Source organism: Moschus berezovskii, chromosome 15 (genome assembly GCF_049115385.1).
Source record: "Moschus berezovskii isolate FMDL1 chromosome 15, NW_MosBer_1.0, whole genome shotgun sequence".
Classification (NCBI taxonomy): domain Eukaryota; kingdom Metazoa; phylum Chordata; class Mammalia; order Artiodactyla; family Moschidae; genus Moschus; species Moschus berezovskii.
The window spans coordinates 13,466,866-13,483,141 of NC_142474.1; the positions used below are offsets into that span (position 1 = coordinate 13,466,866).

The window sequence follows — 16,276 nt, forward strand, 5'->3', positions numbered from 1 at the left end:
ATACCCAGAGTTTGGGGTTCACCATCTCTGTCCCTTCTGGAGGTCCCCTCTCACCCTCTGGTGGTCCTAGCAGCCCCAGACTGCTTTCCTTTGTGCCTCTGGCCAGAAAGACAGTGGCTTCTCATCAAGATTTGTAGCTGTCCTGCATCTTTGCCAGAACTCCTACTTCCCCCCATGGCCAAAACCACAGATTCCTGTTGTTTCCCCAAATCTGCTTGCTTTCCTTAACTCTCAGGTAGGTTTTTCTGTTCACTTGTTTTGTTTCTGTGTTTTGCCAGGGTCTTGTGGTTGTTTACTGGAGGGTTAGGGTGTTAGGACCTTGCCCCTCCACACCAGAAGCACAGCCTTCAGGTTTCAGGTCAGAGGCTTTCCTCAGATGTCTGGTTTGGCTGCCAGACGGTAGGCACCGTCCAGAGATTAGAAGCTCTGGGCACGTGGGCCAGTGTGTTGGCTACCTTACTCTGCATCTGTGAACACTGTCCATCCAGCTGGACCATTTCATCGAGGAGCCTCCAGTGTCAGTGCTTTGGGACGCTTTTCTTCCTCTCTCCTGCCCAAAGGGTGGGACTTGGAGCTGACTTGTGGGGAAGGGGTGGAGAGAGGTAGGGAAGTCTCAATATCTCTTTCTTTCTTTCTTCTCTTCTTTAGTACAATACCTCTGCCTTTTACTGTGTGGTATATCCTAGGTAGAGAAAGCTACAGGTCTTTTTTCACTCTCGAGGCTGAGGTGGGTGATCTGTAGGCTAGTAGATACTTCAGCAAATATTCAACTAGTTAGTTCTCTTATGTTTAGACTCTTTGTATCCCCACTTTAAGGGGTACCTAGTGCCACCAATACCTGAACCCTTTGGATATTCTACCATGTTGAATTAGGCTATTCCTCACCTGGGATTCTGCTTTCTTTGAATCAGGTATCACTTGATGTATTTTCCAGCTTCCAGAATTTTATTATAGCTTCTTGTGTTCTATTTGTAGGTTTATTTGAGGGAGAGTATTATTATGCATTTTAAAAAATCCCTTTACTTATCATTTTAAACATTTGAGAAGATAAAAGAGTTAAATGTGTATGTTAATTCATAATCTTAAATTGGATTTCTTTGGTTTATTTTTTTGCATTTCAGTCTTCAGTCCTTCTACAGTTTTGGTAAATGACATTAATGGGGGGATCTAATTTAATTTATTTCCAAATATGTCTGATTTTCTGTTTATTAAGTAGTTCATCTTTTCCCCATTTATATAAGACACTATCCATAAAATGTACTGAGATATTATATATATTGGGTGTAATTTGTAACCTTTCTATTCTTTTGATCAATATTTCTATTGCTCTGCAGTATTATTATTTGCAATATTAATATTTGCAAATTAATATTTTTAATATTATTGCAGATGAACTTCGAACTTATTCTTTTTTAATGTATTTACTACTCCAGTTCTCACTGCCAAAAAAAGATTATACATTTACATATCTGTATTTATCTATGTATAGCTATATCCATTTGTTGAGATTTTGATCAGCTCTTATACAAGTTGTAGGGTAGGACTGACATCTTTGCAACATTGAAGAACATGATATTCACTGCAGTCACTCAGGTCTTTTGTATACACCCTTGATTCGGTAAATATTTATAAGGTACCAGCCTTGTGCCGGGACCTCTGTAGGTGTTAGGGACTTGGTGACCGAACCAACATGACCCCTAGTGTCATGTTGCCAAGTCCCACATATTTCTTATTTAGATTAGTTGTAAGAATTTTATATGTTTATGGCAATCGTGAATGGTTATATGTTTTTTTTTTCCCCCAGTCTTTATTTTTTTCCAGCTGGGTTATTGCTGGGAGACAAGATTGTTCATTTCCCTTCAGGCCTTCTGAGGTCAGCATTTCCTGTTGTGCCAAAAGCGTGTCTTTTCCCCCCTTCCTCCCTCCCAAGCACACAGAGGTTTTCCAGAGTGCCACCTGCTTCTCCTTCATGTCTGACAGCGACTCAGAATTACCGTTTGATGAACCACATCAACTCCTAGGGATTTCATTCAGAATGCAGTTGACGCAGAAGGTTAACTGCTATACCGATGTTTGGTGTGGAAATTTTTATGATGTCTGTAATTTCCTCATTCAGACTTACTAGCCCTCAAGGTTTTCTTTGTTCCTGAGCGTCGTCGCCACGCCAGCTGTCAGTTTGGTTTTGTTCCCGTTTAATTCTGTGCCATACTCGTACAGGGGTGCGGGCAAGAGCCAAAGGATCTGGCTCAGAAGTCAGGGGAGTGAGGAATGATTTAATTGAACTCTCAAATCACTGGATTTTTACTGCAGTTTTGTGTTCTTTGAGCACACTCCCTCAAAACCGAGTAAGTGATAGAAATGAGAAGTAATGTTCCACTCATCCTGGACAATTTCTGAAAGTATGTTCTATCATCTCTGGCCAAAACACTACCTAATTTTATGGGAATGTTTTCCCTAGGTGATTGCTGAACCATATCATCACTGTTGGTTTCTCCGCCTCCTTAATACGACGCTCACTCCCTGCCTCACTCAGATCCTCGGGCATCTGGCTCCTCTCTGATGCTTTAGGGGTGTCTTGTCAAAGAACATCGAGTCCTCTGTGCCTGCAGCACTAATTGTACACATGTGTGATGGTGGGCCGCTGGCAGCCATTGTTTAATTGAATCTCAGTCCTGTCTTCTGACTCCAAGTGCTGTGCTTCTTCCACTGCCCAGCGCATCACATATGCAGCCAAATGTAGGAGTGACTCAGTGCAGGTCCTTAGGGCACCGGTTCATCAGGGTCAGTTTGATGTCTGTAGCTTCTGTTCTCACCTTCTGCTAGAATTAACTGGTTTCCAGAGGTGCTTCTTTATCCTTAATTTTCTCTTCTAAGTTTTTAGGGAAATCTTTCTGCTGCATTGACATGTAGGGTACATTACGAAGGCCACATAGCAAACTGACTAAGAGGGTGGACTCTCAGTCAGATGGATCTCACTTACCAGCTAGGTGACTGAGCAAGTTATTTTGTTTGTGAGGGTCATTTTGTCTTTGGGGTTTTTTTGTTTGTTTGTTTTTGATGTTTTCTCAAATGTAAAATGGGAAACTACTTCATGGGATTATTACAAGAAGTGAATATAAAGATGCATAGAATACATGTGTCACAGTGCCTGGCACTGAGCTTGACACTTCAGAGCTTGCTGTGAATATTGCTGTTGTGGCTGTTGTAAATAACAATGATAATATATCTAATTGCTTTATAGTTTTGTAGAATTCAACTTATGACCCTTAGCTTTTAGTGTAAGACAGAATCTCCTTAGTCTACCTTCATGACAGTCCTGTACTGTGTTTTATTTATTTATTTGCTTCTGTCGCCTCATGTATTATTCTTAAATTGATTGCATTAAAAAAGAAGAAGAAAGAAAAAATCTGCACCTGTAATTCCAGATAAGGGTGCACTATAGCTTTGTGAAAGGAAGGCATGTTTTTTGGACTTGGCTCTTTGCCTTGTACATTTCCCTTCTGAGCCTGAGTTGGTCTGGTTTCTCCCCCTTTATTTCCTTGGGTAATTTCTCATGTGGATTTTCCTCTTCCCTGGTGGCTCAGATGGTAAAGATTCTGCCTACAATGCAGGAGATCCAGGTCCCATCGCTGGGTTGGGAAGATCCCCTGGAGAAGGAAATGGCTCCTCACTCCAGTATTCTTGCCTGGAGAATCCTGTGGACAGAGGAGCCTGGCGGGCTATAGTCCATGGGGTCGCAGAGTCAGACATGACTGGGTGACTGACACTTTCACTTTCAAAGAAGGCATGGTTATATCGCCAAATTTAGTTATCTATCTATTTAGATATCTAAATAGATAACTATCTATTAGTTAACTATTTAGTTATCTAGAACCACCCCCACCCAGAGCTGTCTACCCCTAGAGGATCTATCCTTAGTCTCTTACCAGTCATTTATCTCAATTTTTAGCAATCCATTTTCCCAGATTCTGGGCTACTGAGATTTTCATCAGGATTCCTGTTCTTGGCTATGGTGGAGTCTGGGGTAGCTTGATTCTTTTCTCACTTGGTTCCTATTACTTATACTTTACCAACCAGTTCTTATTTGTTGGCCAAAATTCGGCCCAGGGTAGCATCCTCATATTAATTTGTCCATTGTCAAGGGGTAAATAAGAAAAAGATAAGACTCAGCAGCTACATAGATTGGCACTGTTTTAATTCTGTGCTAATTACATGATCTCCATCCTAAAGGTACCTTCAGGTTTTTTTAAGGTGGTTCTAGGCTCCCAAAGCATTTACTCTTACCTTCTATGCAGTGCTGTCCACCTTAATTTCTTAACTTTCCACTCAGGTATGTGCCTTCTTAATAACTGTCCGTTTTACTTCCTCACTTTATTTTCCTCTAAAAATTCTTCTGACTTCTTTCCAACCTGACTCAGCTCAGAAAGCTTTCTTGCTATTTCTCCTTATGTGCTTGGCAACATACTGCCCAGAAGACCTTGGTTTCAGCTATAAACTTGGAGGCGTTGCTTTCTGCTTCTAGAACCTCGAGGAATTATTAGGGTAGAAATGTCCAACCAAGACGTAACAAGGCAGCCTGTCTGTACTGTCTTCCTCCCATTCTCAGTCCATTCAAAGGCAGATAGAGCCTGATTCGAGCTCTGATTCCATGCTACATGCTCCACTAAAAGATGGTTGAGGCTTTTATTTTTCTTTCCCGGTCTTATGATTAGATTCAGTGCAAGAAAATTGGGAAACACCGAGAGTAAATTTGCTCAGGCAGTGGGGGTTGATATTTTGTTTACAGCTCCTCCAGTCCTCTATAGTCTGTGGCTGGCTTTTTGTTTTGGTTTGGTTTCTGTTTGTTTTGAGAGGGGGGACATTTTGCAGCACGGTTTCAGGTGTCTGCCCTGCTGCAGAGAGGGGGGGATTCCTTCTAGACTGCTGACAGTGGGTCCCTGTGTAGAAGTGAGGGGTGTAAGGCCGTTAGTCACCAGCTTCCTGCGTTGTTGCCTGTTCTCCACTGAAGTTATGATTAACGCCTGGGCTTTCGTTCGTTTGGGTCCCCTCAGATACACCTATGAGCGAATTGATGGGCGAGTACGGGGAAACCTGCGCCAGGCAGCCATCGACCGGTTCTGTAAGCCAGACTCAGACCGCTTTGTCTTTCTTCTGTGCACCCGAGCGGGAGGCCTGGGGATCAATCTCACAGCTGCCGATACCTGCATCATATTTGATTCAGACTGGAACCCACAAAATGACTTGCAGGTAACCATAGGATGATTGCTGTTTGCCTTAGCTGTCCCTGAATCTAAGAACCTCACGACAGGGCCTGGCTTGGCTACAGAGAGAGTCTGCCATGCTCCATGCTACTGCTGCAGCACTGGTCGGATGGCAGGCTCAGGGCCTCGGTCAGGGGGTACAACTAAGGAAGAAGTGAATGTCGAGCCTTCCCACTAATCAGAGTGGGTTTTTTCTTTTACGATAAATCAAACGGTATTTCACAGTGGTAGCCTCCAAAATGCAGAGTAGAGCTACTCTTCATTGTTACCAGACATATAAAGAAAGATACTAAGCTTGCGTAATTTTCTAATTCTTGACATATAGATTGATTCTGGCATTTTCACTCACTTTGGTTGTGAGGTAGTTGTATGTCGTTTACAGTACATGAAGATGACCCAGAGGTGTGGGAAGGTTCCCTGGTGTGGCTGGGGTGACTGAGGCATCCTCATTGGTTCCTTTGCTCCCCACTTATTGTAGCACATTAGAGTCAGTGGGTGCCAGTTAAGTATGAGTCCCCTACTACATATGGATGAGTTCATTTCCAAGAGCGCGTTTGTAAGTCCGATTTGTTCGTAAGTTCAACAGAGTTACCACAGGCACCCAACTAACACATTCGGCTATATAGTACTGTGATGCAATAGGTTTGTAATAACTTTTCACACAAATAATAGCTAATAGAAACAAACAAGCACAAAAAATAGAGGAAACACTTTTAATCTTATACTGCAGTGCCTTGAAAAGTACAGTAGTACAGTACAACAGCTGACTCACAGGGGTTGGCAGCGAGCGAACAGGCAAGAAGAATTACTGACTGGAAGAGGCAGAGGAGGTGGGAGATGGCAGAGCCGAAGGGTCGTCAACAGTGGGAGGCGGAGGGCCAGCTGCAGTTTCACTCAGGTTCTGGGTCCTTGCTGGAACCAGATGCATGTTCGCATCTTTGAAAGTTCACCACCTGAAGGTTCACCTGTAGGGGACTTACCTGTATTTGCAGATTAAATTTGTTAGTTTTAACCAAACTAAATAATGTCTGGTTTTTAAAAATGACCGGCTTTAAAAGATTATTGCAAGGATTGGAGTTAATGCCTTTTAAAAGCAAATGTAAACAAACAAGAAAACAACAGAGCTGATCCTTCTGGTTCAGAATTCCTTATCAACCCTGTTTGAAAGTGAAAAAAAAAAATGATGTTTTAACTAGATTGCACAGTAAGTCAGTCCAAAAGATTCTGACTTGTCAAGAAGACCATTTTAGATCCCAGAGTTACATCCATTAGCATTAATGACATGCTTCATCCCACGTGTGTATTGGCTCCTGGAATATCTGCTGATACTCAGAGTGTGAGTGTGTGGTGGGGAGAACGATGGGACCTCAGAGCCTTTTTCGTGAAACTGCTAAGAGTGACTGATAGGAGAAGTTTGAAGGCTGCTGTTTCACAAAACTGAGGAGGTGCCCTAGTGGGTACTGCCAGGGAAGGGATGCAGGGAAAGGGAGCTAAGGTGATGGGTATCTGGCTTCTTCCCTGCCCACCACATCACATAGAGTCACTCTGCTCTGTCTTTTTCATTTAACGAGTTTCCAAATAACATTTTATTGGAAGAAAACAGTCTCCTAGTTAAAATAGCAGTGCTCAGAATTATCATGTTGGTGACAACTGGATAAAACTCAGGGGAAAAAAATCATCGTAAAACAAATTTTGTGGCACATTGTTCAGCATCCAACTTGAAAAATCAGTGGCTATGACCAGCTCACCATCAGGCCTTTCTGCTGGTGATGGTATATTTGGGTCCAGGATGAGCTGCTGAACTTTGCTGGCAGGTCCAGTGATTATAACTTTGTGCTTCCAATGCAGGTTCCATCCCTGGTGGGGAAACAAAGATCCCACAAGCTGTGAGGCCACCAAAAAAAAAAAGGGGGGGGGGTTGCTAGATATAATGAATAACCAATTTTTAAAAGAGTTAACGTACTCAACACCACGGTGCTAGTAATCAGGAGAAACTAGTATTTGACAAGGTCAGCAGCAGGAACCTAATAGGGGGCGGGAGACTACTGCCTGTGGGCTAGCTGCCTGTTTTTAAAAATAGCTTTATTGGAATATAACCACACCCATTTGAGTCTGCATTATCTCTGGTTGCTTTCATGTTACAGTGGCAGAGTTGGGTATTGCAACAGGGCCCTTATAGCCCAAAGCATCTGAAATATTTACTCTTAGAGAAGATGTTTGGCAACCCAGAAGCAGATGGTTCCTTAAGTTGCGTAAGCTCTCAACAGCTGTAAAGTCCCGTGCTCCTTCACAGCACTCACCTGACAATGAGGCTCAGTGCCTGGGCCAGTGATGGGTGGCCATTTGGAGGCTCTGTTAGCTGGGCATGCCTAAAGGACTTTCAGAAGGAAAATTAAAAGCACAGGGCTGGCATTTAGAGATGGGTCACAGCCAGAAGCATCTAGACATTGATGGTGCAGTGCCAGAAAATGGAATGAGCAAGAGTGAGAATGTCTAGGCCTAAAGGAGGTGGATCAGTCACCCCTGAGGTGATGGATTTGTCTGGTCAGATGGGGTGGGCAGGGCTCTCAGGGAGAAAGATCCAGGGAGAAGGGAGCGGCTTTGGAATGGCCATTGTTAGTGTCCACTGCTGGGGGAGTCACAAGAGATGAGTCAAGGAATTAGTGGGGATGTCCAGACTGAAGTTGGATGATGTGAGGGTTTCGTATGCTGAGTCAGCTTCTGAACTTCCTCTAACATTCAGCCTCAGTGGAGAAGCACAGACCGTGAGCGCTCGGGCCATTCAGGCAGGCGCTTGTCCAAGAATGTGCAGAAGGTCACGAACGACGGTGTCAACGAACAGCCCCAGGTCCACGTTAGAATTCCTCAACTTGTGGTCTCCCAGACTGGCTGCCTTTGGGGTTATTTTTATTTACAGTTTTGTAACCAAGGGGTAACTCTGCTTTGTTTTTGAGACATCCGATCAGACTAGGTAGAAATGAAAGAACTGGAATGCATAGAGTAATTTTAGGGCAGGGAACTGGGACTATGGTTATTGGTGGGCTGTTCTGAGTTGCCCCCCAGAGATGGAGCAGGGTGTTCTCGGCTTGCCTGGCATGGGGAGGGGAGTACGAGGGCTGAAACAATGCCCCCCCAAAACAATGCGCACTCGGCAGAGTCTCCCTGGCATTTACCCTTCACCCACGTGCTGGGAATGTGATGTAGAAGACAAAGTCTGGGGACTGGGGTGCGGAGACCAGCGTGTGGTTCACAGGACTGCAGCTCAGTCAGCTGTGAGCATCGGTGAAATGCATTCCTGTTCCTAACAGCAGAAAACTCAACCTCACCATTCCCTGGTACTGCCCTTGCTAGCCAGTTAGGTCACATCAACACACACAGTCGTTCACACATATGCCCATATTCTGACGTTTTCTGTATATGAGTGAAAGCTTTCGGTCATCTGTAGTTCTTCATGGTTATTGAAGAGCCATAATTCCTACCCTGATTGAAGATGATCGTATTCTTCTTGGAAAATGGGTGTGGCATAGAACATTCTACCCGATAAAAACGGCAGGACCATGAAAAGAGAGTCCCATATGAACGTGGTCTTACCTTCTATACTAGTGAAATTTTAGCGTAGCTCCAGAGGTCAAGTTCAGATGGTGAACTTCAGTGTTCACTGTGGTCTCAAACAGCCTGGGCAGATCTGGTGCAGTCCGTGCTTCTCCAGAGTCAGCAGTGTGGGGAGGCAGGGACTGTGCTAGGACACTGCTTCTCGACTGATCCTAGGGAGACCCCCTCTGAGCCTCAACAAGGAAGCTGACCAGGTTGGGATGGGGCGGGAGGGGGCGCGATTGAGCTCAGCTGAAGTCAGCCCGAGTTCCCAGGGCAGGGCTGCAGACAAGCCAGCGTCCATGGCCATGAAACAGAGCTGCACTGTCTGAAAACTCAGCCCAAGTCAGAGTGCAGTGTTGCCTTTTCTGGTGCTTTTTCATTAACGATTATTGAAAGTTCATTCATTCAGCCGTCTGATCTTTTTGCTGGAGCTTTCTGTGCTTTGGGGATTGAACTAGGGAAATATATATGTTTTAGGACTTGCTGGAGAAATAGATATGTTTTAAAAAGCCAGCGCCACTCTAGCTCTGAGGGCACGTGCCACCCTTGCAGAGGCCACACGGTAAGAGTGGTAAGGTGGCCCGGGTCCCGTCCTTCCTGTGGATAAGGCCCCAAAAGGGGAAATTCAGGAAGCCTGGGTGCAGGCATCCTGGCTGAGAGCACAATCACAGGTGATGTGGCCTCTGCAGAGGGTTTGGAAGGGAGGAAGGAACCCAGCCAGAGGAGTGGGGACCTGACACTCCGCTCTGAGTGGGGAGAGGGGCTCGCCCCCGTGGCCGGTGCCTCTGCTGGCACCACCCCTTGATACTGATAGTGTGCGTGCCCGTGACTTGGAGGACTAAACTTCATCGAGTTTACTTTTCTTTGCTGGAAGAAAGGAAGACTTTGTGACTGCTTCGTTATGTGCGCCAGGTGCTCAGTCACTGTTTGTTGAATGCTGGGATGTGCCAGAATGCGCCGGGTATGTTTAAATTGCCAAAGACACAGCAGTGAGCCAGACCCATGGTGTGTGCTCTCTTGGAGCCTTCGTCTTAGTGGGGGAAGCAGACAATAAACAGGGAAGAATAAGTCATAGAGTCCCAGAGAGCGACACACAGAAACAGCACAGGATAAGAGGGCGAGAATGATGGGGGTTGGGCGCCCTGAGTTAGAGGGCGGCCTCGGAAGCCTTCTTCGAGAAGGTGACATCTGGGGGAGATCCGAATGGTGGGAGTGGGAATCTTAGGATACAAAATCAGTAGGAAGAATGTTCCAGACAGAAGGGACAGGATGTGTGGCCACCTAGAGTTGGGGGAGCGCCGGAGGCACGCCTGACACAGGTGGAAGTGCTCACGGCAGAGCGTGCGTCCCCGATAAGGTGAGTCAGGCTCCTTTGAGGCCCCTCCTGCCCCTCTGAAGTGTACTCTCCCTCTCACTCCCTGCTGCTCTTTTCTGCTGCCCCAAAGCTCCCTTTTCCCAGGCTGTTCGCTCACCTCTCCTTCCTGTCCTCAGCCAGCTCTTGCCTGACCAAGGGACACGTTTAGGAGTGCTCCACACAAGGCCAGGCCCTGGGGAAGCAGAAGCAAGCAGGGCTTTGGAACCACACGGTGGAAACATAGCGTGGTGAGCCGATACCTGCGCTTTTCCCCAGAGCTGTTTCCGTTGTCAGAGGGAATGTGCTTTCCCCCAGGAATAAGTCTGGAGCAGGAAATTTCAGATTCCAAAGTAGGCCTGCAAAGGAGATGGCTGAAGGGAGGCAGCTTCCTGGGGCCCTTGTTCATACTGCACTCAGAGCCCCTGAGTCCTCCTCTGATGAGTAGTTGGCCCGCGGACCCAGACTGCAGAGTACCAGGAGAAATGTCAAACCGCTGGGTTTGAGATGTGACTCTTGTGTGTCAAACATGAACTGGCAGAGTATCCCAGCATGCTCACGGTGCTTGAGTTAGAGGGCACTCTGGGAAATTCTTTTAACCTCTCTGTAAGTTTTCTTTAAGGTACAAGCAGTATTTTAAAGTATTTTTTAAAAACATGCCTTTAAAATGTCATAGAGCTAATCATTTGAAGAAGTAGTATAAGGGTCAAGAGAGGAATGAACAGCATGCCTGGTTCTTCATATCAGCCTTTGAATTTTCATGTGATTGTAGACACGTGATATAAGGTCCTAGACGTGGACCTGACCACCGTGAATTGAGGGCTGGAATCAGTTGGAAATCTGAGACTCCCTCTGTCTTCCCATCGCGGTCACTGGGATCTGTATCCGTTTAAAATTTTTCTGAACATGGCTACTTGTATCTCATATGTTTCTCGGAGGCTCTGGTTTTAAAAGGTAGGGAACAACCTACGAGCTCTCAAATCGTGCGGAGAGCACTGGCGCTCGGACTTCCCCTGGATGGAGGTTGTGGGGTGAAGGCACCGCTGCCTGGGACAGGGGGCCTGACTCCAGCAGAGGTTCTGTGTTTATACCTTTGCTAATGTGTTTTGTTTGGACTTCCATCTCAGTTGCTAGTTCTGAATGTTCCTCTCTCTACCACGTTTTGCGTGTGTGAGTTCTGATAAGGAAAATAAAGAGTATATGAGATTGAATTGTGAAATGACAGTCTCTTAAATGGGACAGAGCTCACCCTGTTATCTCCAGTAAGTCATCTTGGTCTCCTGGTACCATCCAGCTGCTTGTGACAGCGCCCCCTGCCCACCCCCACCGCCGTACCCCCAGCAGAGGTATGTTTTTCTCAATTGGCAAGGAGTCCAGAGACAGACATCCCAGGACTAGTCAGGTGGCTTCATGCTGACTGGAGAGTCCCAGGTTCCTCTGTCTCGCTGCTCCACCAGCCTCCGTGAGTGTGGTTTACACGCTCTTGGTTCCAGGATGGACACTTCAAACCCCGGGTAGGGAAAATAAGGAAGGAAAGCTCGTGATGCTTTTTTCAGGAGAGCAGAACTTTTCCAGCTAGTCCAGATTGACTGCTGTTACATGTCCTTGTCCAGAACCGTATGACCTGGCTGACTCTGGGAGGCTGGAAATGGTCTCAGCCGAAGACATGGCTGCCCTGTGTAAGAGTCAGGATGCTGGTAGCAAGGACCAACAGGGATGTCGATTCTAAGAAGGTCATAAATTGGTGATGTCTGCAGCTGTGTTAAATGGCAACCCACTCCAGTGTTCTTGCTTGGAGAATCCCAGGGATGGTGGAGCCTGGTCGGCTGCCGTTTATGGGATCGCACAGAGTCGGACACGACTGAAGCGACTTAGCAGCAGCAGCAGCAGCTGTGTTAGACCTTTGCTCAGAACATTTCTGAAACTCCCTCTTGTAATTTTCCCTCAACACCAGATGAACCAAAAAAAATAAGAAAATCAATGCCAGTACTTAATGACCACATATTGTTGTTTAGTCTGTCGGTTGTGTCCAACTCTTTGTGACCCTATGGACTGTAGCCCATCAGGCTTCTCTGTCCATGGAATTCTCCAGGCAAGACACTGGAGTGGGTTGCCATTTCCTCCTCCAAAGGATCTTCCCAACCCAGGGATTGAACCTGCATCTCCTGCTTTGACAGGAACCACATATTAACTACTGCTTTATAGTCTCCATAATCCATAAAAGCATATTACTTACCTTGATCATGTCCTTTATTTACCAGAGCTGGCCATCAGATTCCCTCCTAATAATAAAGATTTACTACCACTGAAGACAGTAAAAGAAGGTGTGGCAACTAATTGTAATAGCAAGAAACTAAACACCTTAGTTGTCCATTCACAGGAGACTTATTGACTAAGATAATATATTCAGCTCTAATAAAAGAATGAGAAGTATCTCTGCACACTGCCTTGGAGTCATCTCCTAAACAATATTGTTGGCTGGAAAAAAAAAAGGTAGAAAAAATATGTATAGTATGCCAGCCTTTATCTAAAAAGGCTGGATGTCTATCTGTCATGCCTCCCCTGCCATGGAAAGGTAAACAAAAGCCTTCATTTTAAATGGTTACCTATTGGGGGAGGGGGTCAGGGTGAGGGAACAGAGAAGTGATGTGTAGAAACTAGTTTTTATGAAAATGCCTTTTTGTATATTCAACTTTGGAACCATCCTAAATATAACATTATAAAACAAAATCTCTTAAAAACTTTTTATTCTGAAGTCATTTTAAGTAAAAAGCGCAAGATAGTGCAACATTCTAAGATCCTTTGCCCAGCTTCCCTTAATGTTATCATTTTGTATAGCCATACACGTTTCCCAGGTGGCTCAGTGGTAAAGAATCTGCGTGCCAAGCAGGAGATGCAGGTTTGATTCCGGGGTTGGGAAGATCCCCTGGAGAAGGAAATGGCAGCCCACTCCAGCATTCTTACCTGGGAAATCCCATGGACAGAGGAGTCTGACAGTCTACAGTCATGAAGTTGCAAAGAATCAGACTTGACTGAGTGACTCAGCATGCAGCTCGCATAACCATTGTGTAATTCGTAAAACCAGGAAATTAACGTCGGTACAGTACTCTGATCTATAGATCCTATTCAGATTCCTTCGTTTTTCTGCAAATGTTCCTTTTTCTGGTCTGGGATCCAGTTCAGGATCTCACGTTTCCTTTAGAAGTTACAATTCCTTAGCAGCCTATAATCTGTGACAGCTCCTGTCTTTCCTCATCTTTCATGACCTTGACACTTTTTAAGGGTACTGACCAGTTGTTTTGTAGAAATGTTTCTCACTTTGGGTTTGCCTGATGTTTCTCTCATGATCAGATTTGAGGTTATGCATTTTTGGCATGAATATCACAGAAGTGATGTTATGTCCTTCTCAGGGGGTATGTGATGTCATATGTCTTCCTACTCATGATTGTTAAGCTTGGTTACTTGGTTGAGGTGGTGTCTGCCAGGTTTCTCCACAGTAAAGTTACAATTTTTACCTTGAAACATAGTTTCTTGGGAGGAGATGTTTCAAGATGCTATAAGTATTCTGTTTTCTTATCATACTTTTCCCTATTAATTTTAGCATCCACCAGTGGTTCTTGCCTTTAGTAATTAATACCATGGTGTGTTTGGCTAATGGTAATTTTCTATTTTAGTCATTCCTTCTGCGGTCGGAATTGGACTCTTAACTATAAAGAACAGGTGTTGTTTGTCCCCCACATCGGTATGGATTCCTGAATATTTATTTTACCTTACAGGTTAGAATCCATTACTCTCATTATTTTGCTGTTTGGATTTGGTCTTTTGGGAGCCCCTTCGGGTTGGCTCCTATCCTTTAAACATGGTTCCATCAGTTTGGGGCTTCCCTCATAGCTCAGCTGGTAAAGAATCTGCCTGTAATGCAGGAGACTTGGGTTCGATCCCTGGGTCTGAAACATCCACTGGAGAAGGAAATGGAAGCCCACTCCAGTATTCTTGCTGGAGAATCCCGTGGACAGAGGAGCCTGGTGGGCTACAGTCCATGGGGTCGCAAGAGTCAGACACAACTGAATGACTAAACCACCACCAGCACCGCCAGTTTGTACTTCCCTACTTCCTGGCACCACGAGATGTTCCGTTCAGGTTATGTTTTTCCCGCCACATCCACAGAACTGACTGTCTCAAAGGCTCCCTGGTTCCTGTTGTAGAAATCAAGGTCTGGCTTGTAAGTGTGCCCACCGCTACTGGACGGAGGAGCCTGGTGGGCTGCAGTCCATGGGGTCGCAAAGAGTCAGACAGGATTGAGCGACTTCACTCACTTCATACTTTAACCCCTGGAGAAGGAAATGGTGACCCACTCCAGTATTCTTGGCTGGAGAATTCCATGGACAGAGGAACCTGGCAGGCTGTGGTCCATGGGGTCGCAGAGAGTCGGACACGACTGAAGTGACTGATCACACCCTGCTACTGGTGTGTTACTGCTTCTAGACTCCCCGGGCAGACGGCTAGGAAGCACAGGTGTGTGTCCTGACACAAGCACACGCACCACACACCTGTATTCCTTCTGTATCTGTTCATCTGTCGCGAGATTTCTGATCCCAGTCCCAGCACCACAGGATTCCTTGTAGCCTTCTGCACTCTTCCCGTATTTGTAACTCCTTTCTCTGGCTGTGAGAAGCCTGGTCTCATTATCATAATACGATACTTTTACTCGTTTGTTCGGTCTCAGTATACGCATAAATCAAGTAGTTTCAGAATTACTAACCCATATTCTATGAAAGCTTCCCCAGTGGCTCAGTGGTAAAGAGTCCACCTACAATGCAGGAGATGCCCTGGAGACAGGTTCGATCCCTGAATCAGGAGGATCCCCTGGAGAAGGAAATGACAGCCCACTCCAGTATCCTACCCTGGGGAAATCCCATGGACAGAGGAGCCGGGAAGACTGCAATCCATGCATGAGGTCACAAAAGAAACACGACTTAGCGACTACACAACAGCAGTATCGGACTGAAGTGTTTTAATTATTTCTTATTGGAGTATAGGTGCTTCACAGTGTTGTGTTAGTTTCTGCCGTACAGCAGAGTAAATCAGCTGTACATACACACATATCCCCTCTTTTTTGGATTTCCTTTTCATGGGACCAAAGTGTTCATTAGGCTTAAAGTATGTTATCAAAATACCGTTTTCCAAAGTTACTTGGTTTAATTTTTTTCTTTCCCACATGGTTAAATTAATGTAGAGACAGTATCCTTATTTCTTGATCCTGAGAACTAAACTGCGGTTACATAAGAGACTGTCCCTGCACACTTTAGTGTGCAAGAAATGCACACTAAAGCACTCAGGACCGCTTGCTTTCAAATGCTTCAGACAAAAAGTGGCCTGTGTGTGTTTATATCTTTGTGTGTACTCAGAGAGACAGGAGAGAGTTAGGGCAGAAACGATATAGCAAGTGGGGCAAAATGGTGAATCTGGATAAAGGGCGTTGGAGTTGTAAACTGAAATTATGTCACAATGAAGGTATTGAAAAATTAAATACAAACACTCAAAGTAATCTCTCTCTTGGGGTTATGCTGTCCACGTCATATACAGCTAGATTCAACTGTTTGATTTTGCTTTTAATATTTAGGGTTTCATTTCTCCCTACATTAATCCACAAGGTCACAAAGAGACACGACTTAATGACTAAACAGCAACAACTCCAATCCACCGTCCATATTCAGATTTTATCATTTCTTTCAACATCCTTTCTAGCTATTAGGTTGGCCAAAAAGTTTGTTCAGGGTTTTTTGTTTTTTGTTTTGCACAGTTGCATGAGCGTTTTGGCCAACTCAGCGTTCCTCCCCAGGATCCAAAGCAGGATCACCCATTACAGTTAGTTCTCTTACCTCTTTAGTCTCCTTCAGTGGGTCAAGTGCTTGATATTTCTTGCTCTCCCACCGCCTTGGTGTCTCTGACGAGTGCAGGCTGTATGTTTTTTAGATGGTCCCTTGCTCTCTGCATTTCCTCAGGACGGGGCTCAGGCTCAGTGACACCTCTGTGACAGGTCGTTCTCAGGGTGTCACGTCTACAGAAA

The 16,276-nt window shown here is 45.2% G+C and overlaps 1 protein-coding gene across 13 annotated transcripts in view; it reads left to right on the top strand.

Moving 5' to 3' along the window:
* Positions 1-16,276, top strand: part of CHD6 (chromodomain helicase DNA binding protein 6) — a 203,300-nt gene that overhangs the window by 131,241 nt on the left and 55,783 nt on the right. For all 13 annotated transcript variants that reach the window (XM_055437516.2, XM_055437507.2, XM_055437515.2 and 10 more), the window contains one exon: positions 5,052-5,247. In XM_055437516.2, the coding sequence (XP_055293491.2) occupies positions 5,052-5,247 (196 nt within the window). The remainder of the gene's footprint in view (positions 1-5,051; positions 5,248-16,276) is intronic.